This window comes from Elephantulus edwardii, unplaced genomic scaffold (assembly GCF_000299155.1).
Source record: "Elephantulus edwardii isolate Elephantulus edwardi_28Jun2011 unplaced genomic scaffold, EleEdw1.0 scaffold00241, whole genome shotgun sequence".
NCBI classification, from domain to species: Eukaryota; Metazoa; Chordata; class Mammalia; order Macroscelidea; family Macroscelididae; genus Elephantulus; species Elephantulus edwardii.
The window spans coordinates 4,182,864-4,203,691 of record NW_006399991.1 but is presented as its reverse complement, the minus strand read 5'-3'; the positions used below and the strand labels follow the sequence as shown (position 1 = coordinate 4,203,691).

At 41.1% G+C, this 20,828-nt stretch overlaps 1 protein-coding gene across 1 annotated transcript; it reads left to right on the top strand.

Moving 5' to 3' along the window:
- Positions 1 to 1,812: 1,812 nt before the first annotated feature.
- On the top strand, positions 1,813 to 11,711 carry TEX37 (testis expressed 37). Its single transcript, XM_006898939.1, is given in 5 exon segments — positions 1,813 to 1,839; positions 8,258 to 8,350; positions 11,300 to 11,564; positions 11,567 to 11,689; positions 11,692 to 11,711. Coding segments are annotated over 5 exon segments (528 nt in total).
- Positions 11,712 to 20,828: the final 9,117 nt, after the last annotated feature.

Sequence of the window (20,828 nt, the reverse complement as noted above, 5' to 3'; positions counted from 1 at the left end):
CAGAGCTCCCCTTGGGAAAAACATTTAATTAACCAACCTCCATGTAATTAGCACAGCCTCAAGTCACCGGGACACAATCCTCCCAACACCCTTAATCTTCTCCTCAGCTCTTCTGCTGAAGAATTTGACCTTCACAATGACTGGTTGCTTTGGGAGCTTTCCCTTCCCCAAAACTTTGTAGAAACCAAATCGAACCACATCAATGATGGGAGCATATTCAGTCTTGTTTTTTGCATCATTCATCGTTATCTGCTCACTGACAGGGTCCATACTTTGTGATGGTTGACAGTTGGGCAGAAGCGATGATTCCTCTTCAGGTGGTAATGTCTCACACTAAACTTTCCAAAATAACATGGATGTTGTTTGTCAAAATTGATCCTGTGGTGATACAAGCCACCAACATCTCAGCCTCCAGGGTGCTTCCGGAGTTTCCCAATGTGGCCATGACTGTGGCTCACATGGCCCCTAAGTTTCCGGTTCTTCCTCAGTCTTGATGATATTTTGGTTGTCTGCATAAAATATGAGCTGTTAAAAGTGCCAGAATCAGGCTGGCGGAAAGAGCAGGGCAGGGGTGAGACAGAAGGCATCAGAAAAATTGGAAGCATGGGAAGGACAAGGCCCACTGTTGCTTGCTTTGAAGATGGAAACTAGAAGCCAGAGAGTGCAGCAGCATCTAGAAGCTGAGCCAGTATTAAAAGTGGTGCTTCAGTCCTACTACCTGTTAGACCTGAATTAGACCAACAATCTGAATGAGCTTCCTGGGAAGATCAAAGTCCAGTCAACTTTGAGATTTTGAGACTTGGAGTGAAAACAGCATTTAGGTAACAAAGGTGATAGATATATAGTATGAGGGATTTCAAGTCACACAGTCTGATGTCATAATTCCCTCCCTTGTTTGAACAGACTGGCCCTGAAGATGATTGGAGCATGCCTGCCTCACAGGTTCCTTCCAGGGGGTGGGCCAGGTGTAGGGGTGGAGGGCAGGCCAGTACCCAAGTCATAATGGTCCAGTACATGTGACCCAAGCAACCTGCATCATGCTATCTCAGACAGATGGGTAGTGGATGCACAAGAGACTTTTGCATGTGACAGGGGCATCTAGAGTTGGATGGACAGTGGCAGCATCATCTCTTGGCAGAAGGGAGGAAAGGGCCAGTCACTGAAGTAAGTTCCTATCCCATGCAGAAGAGCTGTTGTTATAAAGGGGAGGAAACACAGAAGACTGAGGTCTGGCAATGTCCTTGCAAGGCCACATGCTGCTGAGCAGAGTGAGGTTTCTGAGCATCTCCACCGGGAACTGAAGGCTTTATACACATAGTATAGTGTGACAAGAGGCTTCCTGAGACCAAGCAGGAGGTCTCAGCATGGTGTCTCTGATTATGAAGATATGAAGTGGATAGCTTCAAACAGGCTATGGCATGAGCATTTACACTATAAGGACTGGCAGACACTGTCAATTAGGGTTTATTTGCCTCAAAATTTCATTGTTAAACATTTACAGTGAATTTGAGGACAGTGATCATGATTGTGCACAGTTGCAATCTCTTATTCACAGGTTCACTATGAGTTGTAATCAACTCAACAGCACCTAATAAATATTTGCCAGCACACTCCTTCCTTCTCTGTAAGATTGTTCTGTGCGTGACAGGTCAATCTAACCCTTTAACAGCCCTTTGACCCATGGCTTGGGTGAATAACTGACGTGCTAGGGGGAAGTGGAAAGGTGGGAAGAAATGGGCTGGAGGATGGGGAGAGCACAGTGTAGGAACAGTGGCAGGACTTACCTTCTTGTCTGTGTCTAGGTCATCTGCCATGGCAGGTGTGGTGTACCCCAGACAGGTGAGTGCTGTAATTTCTGTTCTTTTTACTATCCCATAGTTAACCGAAAAAGTAGCCATGAGGAGGGCAGGCTCCTTGGATCCCTGTGGTCATCTTTAAAGGACTACAGGGCAAGGCTGTTACTTTGAAGATGAAGGTGTGCCTTACGCAGCCCATGGTATTTTCGACTGTTTCATATGCTTGTGAGAGTTAGGCAATGATTAATGCAGACCCAAAAAGAATAAATGCCTTGGAATAAAAAATATCAACCATACTGTAGGTTGCCAAAGAATATAAATTTGTCTTGAAAGAAGTGCAGCCAAAATGGTCCTTAGCAGCAAAGATGATGAGATGTTATCTCACATACTTTTGGCATCTGTTCATGGGGTAGGGTCTGGAGAAAGACTTCATGATTGGGAAAATTGAAAATCTGCCACAAAGAGGGAGATAAAATGAGATGGATAGGTAATTTGACATGGTTATGGTAACAAGGAGCTTTAGCACAGCAGAGACTGTGAGGACAGTCTGGAACTGGGCTGGATTCCATGTGTCTCTAAAATTAGAGCAGAAATGTGGCCCTCACAACAACTCATTATTCTGCAAAGGTCACTTCTACCAACTGCTGCAATCGGAAATCAATCAAACTAGCAACCAAAATACATTAGTAATAATGGGTAACTGGATGCAAAAGTTGGGACCAGGAAGAAGGATCAGTACTCAGGAAATGTGAACTTGGTGACAGAAATGAGAATGGAAATAGAATGATGGAATGATGGAATTCTGTACAATCAATGGTTTATTTGTTGCAAATACCTTTTATAAGAAACACAAACTGACTATACACATGCACCTCACCTGATGGACCACACAGGAATCAGATTGATTGCATCTGTGGGAAAAATCATTAGAGAAGCTCAATATCAGCTGTGAAAACTAGGCTAGGTGTTGATAGTGGATCATATCATCAACCACTTGTATGCAAATTCAAACTGACTGAAGCTAATGAAAATAAAATCAAATCTATAAGAACCAAAGTCTGACCTTGAGTCTATCCCTCCTGGATTTAAAGATTATCTCAAGAACAGTTTTGAGGTCTTGAATACTAATGAGCAAAGACTAGATGAGCTGCAGGAGGGCATCAAGACAATATTATCTATGAAGAATGCTAAGGTCATTACAAAGATGGGTGAAGAAGAAAAGATGAAAATGGATGTCCGAAGAATATTGGATGAGAGTGCTGAAAAGCCAGATCAAACAGAAGAACTCAAGATGTTAAGGAGCTTAACAAAAGATTTCAAAGGGCATCACAGGAAGACAAAGAATTCATGAAATGTGTAAAGAGCTGGAGTTGGAAAATCAAAAGGGACACACTTGCTCAGCATTTCTTTTTTTTTTTTTTTTTTTTTACCCAGCGTCAATCCCCAAGGCGTTTTATTGTGCAAACTGGGATGAGGCAGAGGGGCTGTGCCTAGAAGAAGGTGTTGGGCCGCTTGGTGGTGAACCGTGGCTTGTGCTGGCGACGCAGGACCCGGTGGGGCAGTGGGAACTTGATCTTGGAGTCATGGAACTGCTTGACTGCAGGTCGGCGGCACTTGTTGGCTGCGATCTCCTCCACCTTCATGATCTGGATAGAGTGGGCCCTGGCACGATGCCGAGCGCCCATGTCGCGGTCTGCAGGGAAAGCAAGCACAATCCTCCTACCATATACTGTGCAGTCCCAAGTGACCCCACAAGGTCTAAGCACTGGCCACTAGGAGTGTAGAACTTCCTTATTCACTTCGAGGGGCACAGCACAGCCCCTAAAAGGCGACAAAGTCCACATGCTATATGCACCACCATTTAAACCACTGCTACAACAAACAGTGGCTCTAGGGTTTGGGTGCAAATGCTCAGCATTTCTTAAGTGGAAAGAATGGAAGAACAAATTCAAGCCTCGAGCTGCAATACTTAAGGATGCTTTGGGCAGGATATTGAATGATTCAGGAAGCATCAAAAGGATATGGAAGGAATACACAGAGACACTGCACTCAAACACACAAAAAAATCAGCTGACACAGAAGAATTTCATGAAATAATACATGATCAAGAGCCTGTGAGGATAAAGAAAGAAGTTCAAGCTGCTCTGAAGGAATTGGGGGGGGGGAACCCAAAACAATCAAAAACCACAAACCAAAAAAACCCCAAGGCTTCAGAAATTAATAAAATACCAACTGACATATTTCAACAAACAGATGCTGACTTGGATGTGCTCATCAAGCTGTGCCAAGAAATATGAAGGACAATCACCTGGCCAACTGATTGGAAGAAATCCATATTTGATTCCATTCCAACGATGACCTGACTGAGTGTTGAAAATATAGAACAATATCATTAATATCACATGCAAGCAAGAGTCTGCTTGAAATTATTCAAAAACAACAGGAACAACACATTGACAGTAAACTACCAGATGTGCAGGAGGGACACTATAGCCAATATTAGATGGATCTTAGCTGACAGCAGAGACTACCAGAGGAATGTCTGTCTGTGTTTCATTGACTATGCAAAGGTATTTGACTGTGTGGATCACAACAAACTGTGGCTAACTCTGAGAAGAGTGAGAATCCCAGAGCACTTGATTATGCTTATATGAAACCTATCCTTAGACAGCTGTCAGAACAAAGCAAGGAAACACTGCATGGTTCAAAATCGGGAAGAGTGTATGCCAGGGATGTGTCCTATCCCCACACCTTTTCAATCTATATGCAAAACAAATTATCCAGGAAGCTGGGCTCTATGAGGAGAAATGTGGCACCAGGGTTGGAAGACTCACCAACAGTTTGCATTATGCAGAAGACACAAACCTGCTAGTTGAGACTGAGAAGGACCTAAGGCATTAGTTGCAGAAAGTCAAAGACTGCAGCCTTCAATATGGATTCAAGCTCAACAACAGGAAAACAAAAATTCTCATTACTGTGCTAATGGCATTATCATGATAGACAGTGAAGAGACTGAAATTGCTAACAGTTTCAGCTTCCTTGGCTCCACAATCAGCACACTTGGTACCAGCAACCAGGATATCAAAAGGCAAATTGCATTGGGAAAAATCTGCTGTCAGGGACCTCGCTAGAATACTGAAGAGTAATGATATCAATCTAGAGACTAAAGTGTACCTGATCCAGGCCATGGTCTTCACAATTACTTGCTATGCATCAAAAAGCTGGACAACGACTAGAGATGATAGAAGAATTGATGCCTTTGAGGTGTGGTGCTGGAGAAGAGTATTGAATATGCTATGGACTGCTAGGAGAACAGTTTCATTCTGGAAAGGGTGAAACTAGGCTGCTCCTTGGAAGCAAGGATTTTGAAGCTTTGTCTGATATACTTGGAGCATGTTGCAAGGAGGAATCATATGCTTGGGAGACTGGAGGGCCAGTGCAAGAGAGAAAGACTCTTGATTAGGTGGATTGACTCAGTAACTGTGGTAAGGAGGGGTCGGTGTGGCAGAGACACAGTGAGATTGCCTGAAGATAGAGCAGGGTTCAGATTTGTATACAGAATCACTATGAGTTACAAGTGACTCAATGGCATATAACGAGTATAGACAGTGGAATATTAACAGTTTTCTTTGGATTCATTTATTCCTTATATTTATTATCAAGTCGACTGACTGCAATCAAAAGTCACAGTCATTGTTATGGAGTTGCAAGGGACTAGTGGGTTTTCAGAGACTAAACTGCACAGGAGGAGGTTATCCATCTCCCTCTAGCAGAGTTACTGGCAGATTCCAACCACTTGCCTTTGTGTTAACAGCACAAATCTTTACCTTTACCCATTGTTGTTACAGGGTGCTGTTGAATTGGACACAACTCTTAGCTGACCCTCCAGCAGATTTTTAGAGGCAATAAATTGCATAGGAGGAATTTATCCATCTTTCCTCAGCAGAGCAGCTGGTGGATTCAAACTCTATACCTTTGCATTGGCAGAGCAATTCCTCACCATAAGCCACCAGAACTCCCTTCCTTACCCATTGTTGTTATTGTTATGTGGCACTGAGTTAACTAGGACTCGTAGCAACCCTAGGAACCATGGCTCTGAACCCTGTCCTATCCTGACCCAGCAGTTTTGTCACGGTCACTGTATCAATCCATCTCATCCAGGATCTTCCTGATTCTCTGCCCTTCCAAGCATAATGTCCTTTCCCAAGGACTGATCCCTTCTGGCAATATGCCCAAGAATGTGAGATGGAATTTCAGAATCATTTCCTCCAAGGAGCACCCTGTTTTCACTTTCTCCGGACAGACTTATTTGTTCTCTTGACAGTCCGTGCTATGTTCAATACAACACAACTCAAGGGTATTGATTCTTATGTCATTTGTACTCATTGGCCAGCTCTCAAACGCATAGCAAGTAATTAAGAAGAGCATGGCCTATATCAGGTACACCTTTTCCCTGGACTGACATAGTTGCTTTTTTATGTGACGTCCTTGACAGCAGATTTTCTTAATGTATTTTGTCTTGATTTCCTGACTGACTGACTGCTGGTGCCAAGGAGGATGATTGTGGATATGTTGTTGTTGTTGTTGTTGTTGTTGTTGTTATGTGCTGTCGAGTCATTTGCAACTCATAGCAACCCTATGTACAACATCCCTAAACCCTGCTCTGTCCTGTGCCAATTGCACCATTTCCAACACACCCACCCCAATTACCCCAGTCACTGAATCAATCCGCCTCATAGAGGGTCTTCCCCTCCTGGCTGTCTCTCCACCCTCCCAAGAATGATGTCCCTCTCCAAGGACCTGTCTCTCCTTACAACATGTCCAAAGTATGTCAGAAGAAGCCCCAGAATCCTTGCCTCCAAGGAGTAGCCTGGTTTAACCCTCTCCAGGATGAACCTGTTTGAGCAGTCCATGGTACACTCAATACTCTTCTCCAGCACCACAGCTCAAAGGCATCAATTCTCCTTCTATCCTCCCTAGTCATTGTCCAACTCTCTAACACATAACAAGTGATTGCAAAAACCATGGCCTGTATCAGACACACCTTAGTCTCCAGAGTGACACCATTGCTCTTCAGTACTTTGGAGAGGTCCCTAACAGCAGACTTTCACATGGCAATACATCTTTTAATTTCCTGGCTGCTGGTGCCAAGAGTGTTGACTATGGAGCCAAGAAAGCTATGAACATTCTCAATCTCTTCACCATCCATCCTGATGCTGCCAGTTGGTCCAGTGGTGAGAAACTTTGTCTTCTTGATATTGAGCCTCAATGCATATGAGCAAGATGAAATAGTTAACAACCTCAATCTTTTCTCCATCTATTGTGATACTGTCTACTGGCTCGGTGATAAGAATCTTTGTTTTCTTGATATAGAGATTCAATCCATATTGAAGGCTGCAATCTTTGACCTTCTGCAGCACAATGCTTCAAGTCTTCTTCAGTTTTGGTGAGCAAGGTTGTGTCATTTGCATAATGCAGATTGTTGATGAGTCTGCTTCCAATCCTCATGTCATATTCTCCTCATCAAGTCTAGCCACCTGAATGATCTGTTGAAATACAGATTGAAAAAGTATGGCAAAAGGATACATCCCTGACACACTCTTTGATTTTGAAACATGCAGTGTTCCCTTGTTCTATTCAGCAACAGCTTCTTTGTTTAGATATAGGTTTTGCACAAGCATAATCAAGTGTTCTGGATTCCCATTCTTCTTAATGCTAGCCACAATTTGCTTGATCCACACAGTCAACTGTCTTTGTATAATCAGTAAAGCACAAATAGACATCCTTCTGATACTCTGCTTCCAGCCAATATTCATCTGATATCAATTCCAATATTATCCCTAGTGCCATAGGCAATGATATTGGTAAGTCCCATCCCTCTTCTAAACCTACCTTGTATTTCTGACAGTTCTCTGTTGATGTACTGTCCCAATCATTTTTGGATAATCTTCAGTAAGATTTTGCTTTTCTTTACCCATTAGGTCACCGCAATGCAAGGATCTGATCTAGAAAATACATCAATTACAATATACTACAATGGTACACACAAGGGTGTTAACTGTGCTATAAAACCCCAAGAGAAAAGGGTCATATTCTTGGAAAGTGGAGACTAACAGCATGGTGGGCGTATTCTATGGGAGTGGCATTTCATTGTGGTCTTAGAGTACACACAGGATCTTGCTGGTCAGTGAGGAGCACAGGCAGTATTTCAGGCAGGAGAGATCACATGCCATTTATATTTGGAGGGTAGGAAAGATTGTGGCCCAAGCACAGAGCTTATCAAGCAGGAAACTCTGTGGGGTGAAATGGCAAAGGCAGCTAGAGGCCAGATCGTAAAGGGCCTGGGATACCAGGACCAAATACTGTCCTTTCATGTGGTAATGAGATGCCACAGCATGGCTCTAAGTGAAAACTGACAACATGTGCTTTTTCTCTGCTCTGAGTCCTTCCTTGTCTTTTAGGCTCCTGTGGATTTAGAGATGTACCAAAGTTCTTATATGGTGAACTTCAAGCCCTACGGGGAGCGCAGATACTCCAGCACCGTCCCTCAGGAGGTAGGATGAGTACTCAGTCTGGTCAGCTGCCCCATTCTGCATGGAAATCCAGTGTACTTATTTTTATTGGGAATGCAGGCTTTGGGGACAATTACTTAGAACAACATTCAATGCCAGGGAACATGCTATGGAATTTTTTTTCTCTGTGTGTGCACAGACATGTGTATGTTTTAAAATATAAATCAAATGATGCTGTTGCTATGTATGTGTTGCTGATTTGGAACTGATCCATAGGTGACCCTGCAGATTTTCAGAGGTTGTATAAATCACACAGGAGGAGATTATTCATCTTTCTGGTGGATTCTAACCTCTAGCCATTGGCCTGGCAGCATAACTCCTTAGGCTCTAGAAAAAAATAATAATAATAAAACCCAAACGACTTAATAAAATACGTAATTCTTATAAAATAGCATACATAAATATATTTATGATTTAAATGACATTGATAAAACAAGCACCAATGTATCACACAAACAGCCGTCTGAGTCCCCCTTCCCAATTTAACCCCATCACATTCAGAGGTAGCAATTCTCCTCAGTTTAGAGTTAGCAGTTCCCTTGCTGTTTATTGTCTTACACATTATGTATGCATTTCTTTATTTAATTTTTTTCTCTTATAACACTTTGGGATGCCAGTCTCTGAATCAGATGGCAATGTTCACATGCCCACAAACCATTGCTTGTATGCATCTTTTTAAACAAATAATTTCATTTTACTTCTGTTGAACCTTATTATAAGTGGAGACATACTGTTTATATGCCCCAGTGCCTTTCAGTGTGTTCACTATGGACTCCTCATTCATCTGCTGTGTAGAATGCCATTGCACGGTTATGGTACAGTCCATTTAGGCCCTCTACTGCTAACAGCCACTTGTGCTTTCTGCTTTTCTTCCTTATTACTCTTCTCTAAAGTGCTGTGGTAAGCATGACACACATCCCAATGGGCAAAATTTGTGCATTTCAAGGGTGGAGCGCAGGGCATCTTCTAAAGTGGTTGTACCAGTTTTACATCATCTCCTGCAACAGATGCTCGTCCTTGTCACTGTAATTTTATCATTACTTAGTATTATCAGACTTGTAGATTTTTGTAGATTTGTTATTGTTCTTGTTGTTACTTAAGTTGAAACTGACTCATAGCTGACCTTCCTGTAGGTTTTTAGAGGCTTTAAATCACAAGGAAGGGCGATTGCATAGTAAACTGCATAATAAAAGGTAATTATGTAGCCATTGAGTCAGAACTGACTCAGAGCTGACCCTCCAGTGGGTTTCTGGGAGTATATAAGTCACTTGGGAGGAGATTGTCCTCCTTGCTCGCACAAAGAAGCTGATGTATTCGAACCACCTGTTTTGGGATTGACAGTGCAATTAACCACTAGACCAGCAGAGGTGCATACATAATTAAAATAAATCTTGGCAATTGTGCCATTATTATATGTATAGCCTTCTTATTTTTAATGGGCACACGTCAGAATAGAAAAGGATTTCTTAATCATAACTTAAAATTTTAAAATAAAGGAAAAGGGCAATAAATCTGATTATGTGGAAAGTTAAAATTGCTATTGACTCACCACTGGGCCGATAGGTAGCATCATGAAAAATGGTGAAGAGACTGAGATTGTTAACAGCTTCAGTTTGCTTTGCTCCACAATCAACATTCTTGGTACCAGCAACCAGGAAATCAAGAGACAAATTGCCATGGTCTTATCAATTACTTGCTATGCATCACAGAACTGGACAATGACCAGGAATGATAGGAGAATTGATACCTTTGAGCTGTGATGCTGGAGAAGAGTTTTGAATATAACATGGACTCTAGGAGAATAAACAAGTTCATCCTAGAGAGGGTGAAACCGGGCTGCTCCTTGGAGGCAAGGATTCTGACATACTTTGAGCATGTTACAAAGAGGGACCAGTCCTTGGAGAGTGACTTCATGCTTGGGAGGGTGGAGGGCAGTGCAAGAGAGGAAGACCTTTGATGAGATGGATGGATTAAGTGACTGGAATAATGGAGACAGGTGTGTCAGAGACAATAAGGTTGGCTCAGGATAGAACAGGGTTCAGAGCTGTTGTACACAGGGTCGCTATGAGTCATAAACAACTCGAAAGCAATGAGTCATGAACAACTCGAAAGCACATAACAACACAAACAACAACATTAACTAAAAGAAATGACAATCACAAACTGGACATGAGTTTTGCCCATATGTATTAGTGACTAATGAGAAATGGCCATAATATTTTTAAGAACGTCCTCCAGAAACTAATAGGAAGCCTAGCCCAACATAAGAAAACAAAAATACAAGCAAGAGAATAACAATTCACCAAAACCAAATTAAAATTAGTAAATAATTAGTAATAATTAAATAACTAGCATAATTTTTCATGACTAATTAGTAAAATGAAAATTGTAAGCACAGGAAGATAAAATTTTACACCCACTAAATCTACTAAAGAGAGCTCTGATGGCCTAGTGGATAAGGAATTACAATGCTAACCCAACAGCAGAAAGTTCAAATCTACCTGCTTTGTGGGATAAAGATGGGCAATCTCCTCCAGAGTGATTTACAGCCTCAGAAGTCCACTGGAGAATCAGCTTTCAGTCAGTTCTAATTCAATGGCAAATAACAGCACAACAGCATTTTATTATGCATAGTGTGAAATAAGGCTGTAATTAATGCATCATTTATATGGAAATATAGGTGAGGAGGAACACGTTGACCGCAGTGGGTACCTCTAGAAATGAGAACTGACAGGGGATGGCAAGCAAGGGGTTTGTTTTCACAATAAACATTTTTCAATGCTTTTAAGTACAAAATTCTATATATTACCATTTAAAAATTAATTAACATTTTAATAATTTGAGTGTGCTGTATCTTAGATAATTCCAGGGAAAGTTATACTGTCTCTCTTCTCAGTCAGCCCTCTGCTCATTTCTGATTTGGTTTTACAGCAGTTGACACTCAATGCCCGACTCAGGGCCAAAGAGTTTTACAGGGCCAGCCCCAAGCCCAACCCTAAACTGTCAGATGGATACCCTGCCTTCAGAAGACTCCACATGACAGCCAAAGACCTGGGGCAGCCCGGCTACTTCCCACCACCAGAAGGGACGGCCAAGGTGGAGGACGAAAGAACATTCACCAGAACCTGCCATTGCACGTATCCAGATTCTCCAGCTCTGTACATGGCTCAGGGAGATCCTAACCAGTTTCACCAGAGTTCTGCCTGCTGGAGCCAGAGCACCAACCTGCCGAGGAATTGGGCAAGGGCTTCATGCTCCTGCCTGGCTGCTCCTGTCCTCGCCACCAAATGGAAAAGGCCCCCATCTTGTACCGGTGGGGACCTTGATGCCATTCTACCAGTAGGAGGGGGAGCACACTTCCTAAGGGCTTGTGGGATTCCCATCCTCAAAGCTTGGCCCTTTGAATTCAGAAGGAGCAACTGAAAATAAAATGCTAAGAAGACAATCTAGCATCCTGGACTGTACTTGTCCTACTGTCATTAATGGACACGGTGTTCCCACTTCTGAGAGAGTGAGAGGAGCATAGAAAACCTCCCCCGTGGACAGCTAACCCCTGTGTAATGTTCCCTTATGTGTCGAGTCCTGCTGCTACTCTTGATGGCAGTCTGGTTAGACATTGGGCAGTTAGCTAACCAAAAGTTTGACTAGCTTTCAGGAGAGCCTTGGAAGCCTTGGGGACAGCTGTCCTGAACTGTGGGCAAAACTGTCCTGCAGACTTGCAGTGAGGGGGAATAGACTCAACCTCCAGTACGGTGTGTTTGACATGCTAGGCATTCCGTGATAGAGAGGAATAGTTCTTTTCCCACAGACCTCTAGATAATTGGTGAGATTGTAAAACCTGAAGGACAGTTTAAGAGCTTTTCTCCTTAATGTTCCCACTTTCATTTTCTACCCTACTACTCTTTTCCCTCTTATAGGAAGACTTAAAAGAAAAACCTGCAAATCTACCTGAAAATCTGTCATGAAAAGTTCTCTGGAACACAGTTCTACTCTCATCCACAGAGCCACCATGAGTGGGATTAAATTATGATATATTGGATAAAATTGACAGCAACTGGTTTTAGTGGTAGCTGAGACACATTGGAAAGTTATTTAGTCTAAATAGAGAATATATGATCTATAATAGTTCCTATTTTGTAGGTGAGGGAAGTCTGGTGGCCTATCACTAAGGAGGTACACTAGCAACCCAAAGAAACAAGGTTCAAACCCACCAGCTGCTTTACAGGAGAAGGATGTACAATCTCCCCCATGTGATTTACTCCCTCTGAAACCCACTGGAGAGTCAGTATGGGTCAGCTCCGACTTTCATTGTATGACTACCACAACAACAATCTTAGAGCGAACAAAGTCTATGCAGTACCTCAGTAACAGTACTCACTCAGGCCTTCTTTTTCTGTCATTTACATAATTCATACTGAATATGTGATTTGAAATCCTTCTGGGTTTAGAACAACTATGAGATATCATCTCACCCCAGTAAGAATAGCGAAATTTAACAGAACAGCAAGCAACAAATGCTGGTGAGATTGTGGAGAAACTGGAACCCTTATTCACTGTTAGTGGGAGTGTAAAATGGTGCAACCGCTGTGGAAGGTGGTATGGCGCTTCCTCAAAAAGTTGCAAATAGAGATACCATTTGACCCAGAAATTCCACTACTAGGAATATACCCCAAAGGGACCATAACTGACATCCAAGCAGATATATGCACACCCATGTTTATTGAGGCTTTGTTCACAATAGCAAGGAGTTGGAAACAACCCAAGAGCCCATCAGCAAATGAATGGATAGAGAAGCTGTGGTATATTCACACAATGCAATACTATGCTGCATTGAAAAGGAACTCATGCAATATTATTCAAAATGCGTGAGCCTGGAGGACATTATGTTGAGTGAATATCTCAGTCACAAAAGGACAAATACTGCATGGTGCCACTGTTGTAAAACAAGACTGTCCTCGGGATTGGGGGGAGACTGAGAAAGATGGGTTCAAGAATGTATACTGCATTGAAACAGATGAGGGAGAAAACTGTTTAAAAGGGACATGTGATTAGGTATTTTTGTCATGACAGGAGTCCAGAGGGAAGGAGTGAAGTGGACCTGGGGAAGGGTTTGTAAAACTTTTCAAAGAGTGTAGTGTACTAGGGGGGAGGGTTGGGAAGGGAGAAAAGTGCAACAATGAATGAATGAATGGAAACCCAAAGTCTCTGTAAATTTTCATTGAAATTAATAATAATTTTTTTAAAAATCCTTTTGCGTTTTAGTTGCACTGATTGTAACCATTGTTACTTACTTTTAAACTCTCTAAATGCCAAAACAACTATGAGCTATCATCTCACCCCAGTAAGAATAGCAAAATTTAGCCGAACAGCAAACATCAAATGCTGGCGAGGTTTTGGAGAAACTGGAACTCTTATTCACTGTTGGAAGTGTAAAATGGTGCAACCACTATGGACTGCTATATGGCGCTTTCTCAAAAAGTTGCAAGTAAAATACCATTTGACCCAGCAATTTCACTACTGGGAATTAACCCTAAAGAAACTATAACTGCCACCCAAGAAGATATATGCACACCCATGTTTTTTGTGGTTTTTTTTCATAATAGCAAAGAGCTGGAAACAACCCAAGTGCCCATCAACAAATGAATGGATAGAGAAGCTGTGGTATATTCACACAATGGAATACTATGCAGCACTGAAAAGCAAGGAACTCGGCGAGCTCTGGTGGCCTAGTGGCAGGAAACTGCACTGCAATCCCAGAGGTGCGCAGTCAAATCCACCAGATGCTCTGCTGGAGAAGGAGGAACAATCGCCTCCTGTACCAGTCAGATCTGATTTGACGGTATACACATACATACATACATACATACATACACAAACAAACAAACAGTTATTTGGGATAAAAATTAACCAGATTATAAAAAAAAAAGAAAAACAAGGAACTCATGAAATATTATGCAAAATGGATGACCCTGAAGGACATTATGCTGAGTGAAATATCTCGGTCACAAAAGGACAAAAATCCATAGGACTGACCTCAGAGTTGAGGGAAGACATAAAAGGAGAAGAATTATGTATATTGTATTGAAACAGATGAGAGAGAGAACTGTTTAAAAGGGATATATGAATGGGTATTCTTGTCATTACAGAAGTCCAGAGTGAAGGCTACATAGTGGAGTGGACTTGGGGGAAGGGATTGCATAACAATAAAAGAGTTTTTCTTTCTTTTCAAGGAGAAGAGTGAATTTGGGGGAGAGGGTGGGCAGGGAGAAAAGTGCAACAATGAATGATTGGAAACCCTAAGTCTCTGTAAACTTTCATTAAAATTAATTTTTTAAAAAATATTTTTAAAAACCCTCTCTACATGCCATTATATGAGCATACCATAATTTACTACTACTAGATATTCAGGTTGTTTCCACTTAGGTAGTTCTCTTGTTTGTATAAAGCTATATGTTCTGCAATATGTAAGGAATTGGAAGTTATTTCCTGGTCAAAGTATATGACCAGTCCTTGGTGCATATTACCAAACCACTCTATAAAATAGATATATTTGTAATATTAAGGGATTATTACAGAATTTGCGAGGTGTAAAAATGGCATTGCAATTCTGTTTGGGCTTTATTACTTTTTGGGAACTACTGTAATGTACTTAAAAATTTTCTAGAAAAAGGCAGTATTGGTGGGGTTGGGATGAGGCTGGATGAAACTGTTTCAGTGACCCAGTGAAAGTTGCAGTTGAATCTTGATATCTGGAAATTCATTATCGGCTTAACTCACCTTTTGTGTGTGTTTCTTACTTTCCCTACTATCCTGTGATGTGCAGAGGGCACAGCCTTGCTTGCAAAGCATGAAGATAACTTAGAAACACTTACTGATGTAACTCAAAGACTTTGGTAGCTTTCATTGTGGATTATACTTCAATATAAAGAAAACAAAAAGTCTCACAACTGGATCAACAAACAACATAAAGAGAGAAAAGACTGAAGTCTTGGGTTTCATTTCACTCAGATTAATAATCAACACCCATGGAAGCAGCAGTCAAGAAACCAAACAGTTACTAAGTGCTACATAGTATTCCATCGTGTTAATGTATCATAACTTCTGAATCTATTTTGTTCTTGGAGATTTGGGCTGTTTTTATGTTCTTGAGATGGTGTATAATACTGGTATTATTGGTGTATGAGACTGGAGAGAATTCTGCTGAGTGAACTAACTCTATCTCATAAGGACAAACACTGTGTAAGACCATTATTGTAAAAACAGAAGGATAACTAATAAAATGTATCTGGAGATCCAAGGGGGATAAGGGTGGGAATAGAGGCCTGAGAGTGAGCAGGGGTGAAATCATAGAATTGCACAATTTGGTGGATGGAAGGAGGAGGTAAAGGAAATGGAAAATGTCTGGCAGGGACCTGAAAAGGTAGTGATGGGCATAGTCTAATGGTGATTAGTTTTATAAAACATAATGAATGAGAATGATTGCATGAAACAATTTGAATGAAGAATAGTGTGAAAAACAGTGTATATGAACTTTGCAGGCAAACCAATATAAAATAATTTTCAAAAAAAACCCCAAAACTAATCAAACAGTACATTTCATTGGGCAAATCTGCTGCAAAAGACCTCTATCTAAGAGCAAAGATGCTTTTATTTAAAGACTAGGATGTACCTGACCCACACCATGGTATTTTGAACTGCTTCATATTCATGTGAAATATGGGCAATGAATAAAAAAATGATAGGAGAATTGATACCCTTGAATTGAGGACTATTGAATGCACCATGGACTGCCAAAAGAAACAATTCTGTCTCAGAAAAGTGTAGCCAGAATGGTCCTTAAAAGTTGAGTTTGAGACTTTGTCTCACATAATTTGAGCATGTCATCAGGTAAGACTAGTCTCTGAAAAAGTTTGAAAAAGTAGGGGTCAGTGAGAAAGAGGATGATCCTCAATGAGGTGGACAAGGGCAGTGGCTGCAACAGTGGTTTTGAGCACTGCAGAGATGGGAGGACTGCGCAGGACTGGGCAGGCTTAATTCTGTTTGTTGCATGAACGGTCTGCATAAGTTGGTACAGATTCAATGACACCTGACAACATTATAAAACCTTAAAAGTATGAAGGCAGAAAGAAAAGGAGGAAGGGAGAGAGAAAGCCAAAAAGGAAGGAGAGGAAGGAAATAAGGAGTATTGTTTTGGACCATCGCCAGCCACTTACAACCAAAACCCAAACAAAACCCACTACTGTGGAGTTGATCCTAACTTCTAACAACCTTTTAGAACAGAGTGGAAATGGACTGGTTTTCAAAGTCTTTAAATCTTTGTGGAAGCAGATGCCACATCTTCCTTCCACAGAGCAGGGCAGCTAGTGTTTCTGACTGCTGACCTTTCAGTTAGCAGCCATTGCTTAATCCACTGTGCCACCACTCAACAGCATATAAATCCTAGGATCTTTGTCATACCTGTTACTCTTCTTAAATAAGTGAAAAAAGAAAGAACAGAGAGATGTGTTCACTTAGTAGAACAGTCTCTTTGCCGCCTGGTGAGACAGAATCATTTTTCAAATGGTCTTCATTTCTTTATCAGTTGTAAAATGCTTTCTTTCTGGTGTGTACCATTGTTCTTACGTTGTGACAACTTTTTAAAATTTTTTTTAAATAAAATTATTTTATACTGGTTTACTTACAAAATTCATATATATTGTTTTTCACACTAGATCTTTCCATTTCCTTTACTTATCCCTCCCTCCCCTCATCAAATTGTGCAATCTGATGATTAACAGCCCCCACCCATCCTCACCCCTCTTCTCCCCTCACCCCTTGGATCGTCATACTCATTCTACAATAGTGTCTTATACAGTATTTGTCCTTATGGGACTGAGTTAGTCCACTCAACATAACACTCTCCAGTCCCTCCCTAACAAGTTAAATAGTAATTTACAAAATCACTGCTCCTGTGTGCTGTGTAGTATTCCATTATGTGAATGTACCATAATTTCTCAATAAAATGCCTTAGTTTTGGTAAAAAGATTAATAATTATAGCAATAACTTGCTATACATCTGAAAGTTGGATAATTATTAAGGATGACAAAAGAAGAATCAATGTCTTTGAGTTGTGGTATTGGAGAAGAGTTCTTAATAGCCTATGGCCTGCTAAAAGAATTAATAAATATGTCTTGGAAAAAGTGAAGCCAGAGTGCTAGCTACTTATAGGCAAGTATGGTGAAGCTCCATCTCACATACTTTATGCATGTTGTTAAGAGAAGTTAGTCCTTGGAAATAGGCATCAAGGATAAGAAGTGATGGACAGGAAGACCTTAAACAAGATGGATTGACACAGTAACTGGATCAGTGGATTCACGTATATGAGAGATGATGAGAATGAGCAGAGATTCAGATCTACTATTCATAGGGCCCCCGGGAGTTGTAGCCAACTCACCAACACCTACCTACAACAACAACAATTTTCTTATTGGTCTCTGGTGGAATAATCTGAAGGGAGTTGAGCTGCTAACCCAACAGCTGTGTCTCTCTGGCAGTTCAAATCCATCAGAAGTGCCACAGGAGAAAGGCAGGTGATATCCTCCTCTATAATATATAACCTACAAAACCTGCTAGATAATAAACTATGAGTGTGTTCTCCCTCGCTGTCAATAAGTTTTTAGTGTATTATGTGCCAAGCTTTTTGCTACACACCTCAGTTACAGTATCATGTTCCCTCATTTTGTTTTAAATATGGTAGAAATCAGAATTTTAATCTCAAATTATTTGATACTAACAATTTTTCATCATTTTTCATATCTTGCATGCCAATTTTTGCTCTGAATAAACAATGAAAAGATGTCTAAGACAACAGTTGTCTTGTTCCCTGATACCCAAGACTTAGTCAGCAGACTCTAGTGTGAACACTTGCCTAGACCAGATGCTCAAATAGAACTCCTCCAGTGATCTTGTTCTGAAATGTTCAGGAAGTCTACAAACCTCAGAAACCCAAGTCCATATTGAAGGACCTTACGGGTACGTACACATAACCTTCATCACAGTCTCAAAGAGGTTCGTGACACACACATACAGGAAAAATGGATCAGAAATTGAGTTACATAAAGTATAAAACAGACCAGTGAAACAAGGCTGAGGAAGGCAGAGAAAGGCGAGCTCTAGGTCTGGGTCCTTGAGTACAAGGGAGGGCAGTGGCAGGGGGATCCCAGGAAGCGGTTGGGTTCAAGAGAAGAGGGAGCCTTGAGACCCAGGGATGCTTTCCATAGAGGGTAGCTAGACGCTGGGCTCTGTATGGGAAACAGCCAAGAATGTCAAAGGGCCTGAGGCCTGCTTCAAAAATGTCCCTTTCATTTTGTTTGCACTCCAGACTCTTTGGATTTGAGATAGCAGGGCAATTGCCTACACACTGTGCCATCAGGCTCCTACCTGAGTAAACAATGCCTAAATAGAGAGTGATCCATCATTGCTAAATAATTGAAACAACGAATGAGCAAAAGTCTGTGCTGATGGAGGAAGTAGTTCAAGCTGCTCTAGAGGAATTGGTAAAAATACAAGACCCCAGGAATTGACGGCATACCAACCAACATATTTCGGCAGACAGACACTGCCCTAGATGCACTCCCGAAGTTGTGCCAAGAAGTCTGGAGGACAACCACCTGGCCAACTGACCAGAAGAGATTCATATTTGTTCCCATTCCAAAGAAAGGTGACCCGACAGAGTGTGGAAATTATCGAACAACATCATTAATATCACATGCAAGCAAGATTCTGCTAAAAATTATCCAAAAACAACAACTAGAACAGCACATCAACAGAGAACTGCCAAATGCGCAGGCTGGGTTTAGAAAAGGCCATGATATGGACCGGCATGGGGCATTTTAAGTCAGATGATCATATGATATATTACTCCAGAGACGAAAAGGCGAGAAAAAATGGGGTTGCTTTCATAATTAAAAAAGTAATTTCTAGATCCGTCTTTTTTTTTTCTTTTTTCTTTTTTAAAATTTTTTTATTATTAAATTTTATTAATTTTAATGAACATTTACAGAGATTTTGGGTTTTCATTCATGCATTGTTGCATTATTTTCTCTACCCTCCTCCCCAATTCATTCTTCTTTTGTTTTCCGCCCTTCTAAGTCTGTTTTAATTGTCCAGTTGCCACAGTGCTTGTCAAAGCCAGTTCTGATTAATCTCCTTTGTCAGTGTGTCCTTTGCCATTCCTTCTAGATCCGTCTTGAAGTACAATATTGTGAGTGACAGGATAAAATCAACATGCTTAACAAGGAAATCCACTGAATACCACTATCATTCAGATATATGCACCAACAACCAGAGACAAAGAAGAAGAAATAGATGATTTCTACCAACTTTTACAGTTGGAGATCGATTGAACATGCAATCAAGATGCTTTGATAATGGTGACTGGAAAAAAAAAATAATGGTGACTGGAATGCAAAAGTTGGGAACAGAGAAGAATCAAAAGTTGGAAAACATGGACTTGGAGAGAGAAATGAAGCTGGAGATAGAATGATTGAATTTTGCACAATGAATGACTTAATCATTGCAAATACGATTTATAAGAAACATAAACGCAGGTTATACACATGGATTTCACCCGATGGTATGCATAGGAATCAGATCAATTACATCTGGAGAAAAAACTGCAGGAGAAGCTCAATATCAGCTGTGAAAACAAGGCCAGGAGCTGATTCTGGAACAGACCACCAGCTACTCATATGCAAATTCAAGCTGAAGCTGAGGAAAATTAAACTGAATCCATGGGAACCAAAATATGACTTTGAGTTCATTCCACCTGAATTTCAGAACCATCTCAGGAACAAGTTTGAGGCCTTGAACAATAATGAGCGAATACCTAATGAGTTGGGGGAGTATGTCAAATGAATCATCCAGGAAGAGTGCAGATGATCATTACAAGACAGAAGGGAGGGGGGGGGAAGACCAAAATGGATGTCAGAAGAAACTCTGAAGATTGCACTGGAGCGCAGAGAACCCAAAACACAAGGAAGAATTCAAGATACTAAACAGCTGAACAGAAGATTCCGAAGGGCAGTACGGGATGACAGAGCAAAATATTACAATGAAATGTGCAAGGAGCTGGAGTTGGAAAATCAAAAGGGCCAAACTCGCTCAGCATTTCTTAAGCTCAAGGAACTAAAGAACACATTTAAACCTCAAGTTGCTATAATCAAGGATGGTTTAGGCAGAATACTAAGTGATCCAGGAAGTATTAAAAGAAGATGGAAAGAATATACTGAGTCACTGTATCAAAGGAACTGGCAGACACAGAAGAATTTAATGGAATAACATATGAGCAAGAGCCTGTGGTGATGAAGGAAGATGTTCAAGCTGCTTTGAAGGAAATGGCAAAAAATAAGGCCCCAGGAATAGATGGTATACCAGATGCTTCCCTGGCTGTGCTAACAAAGTTGTGCCAAGAAATCTGGG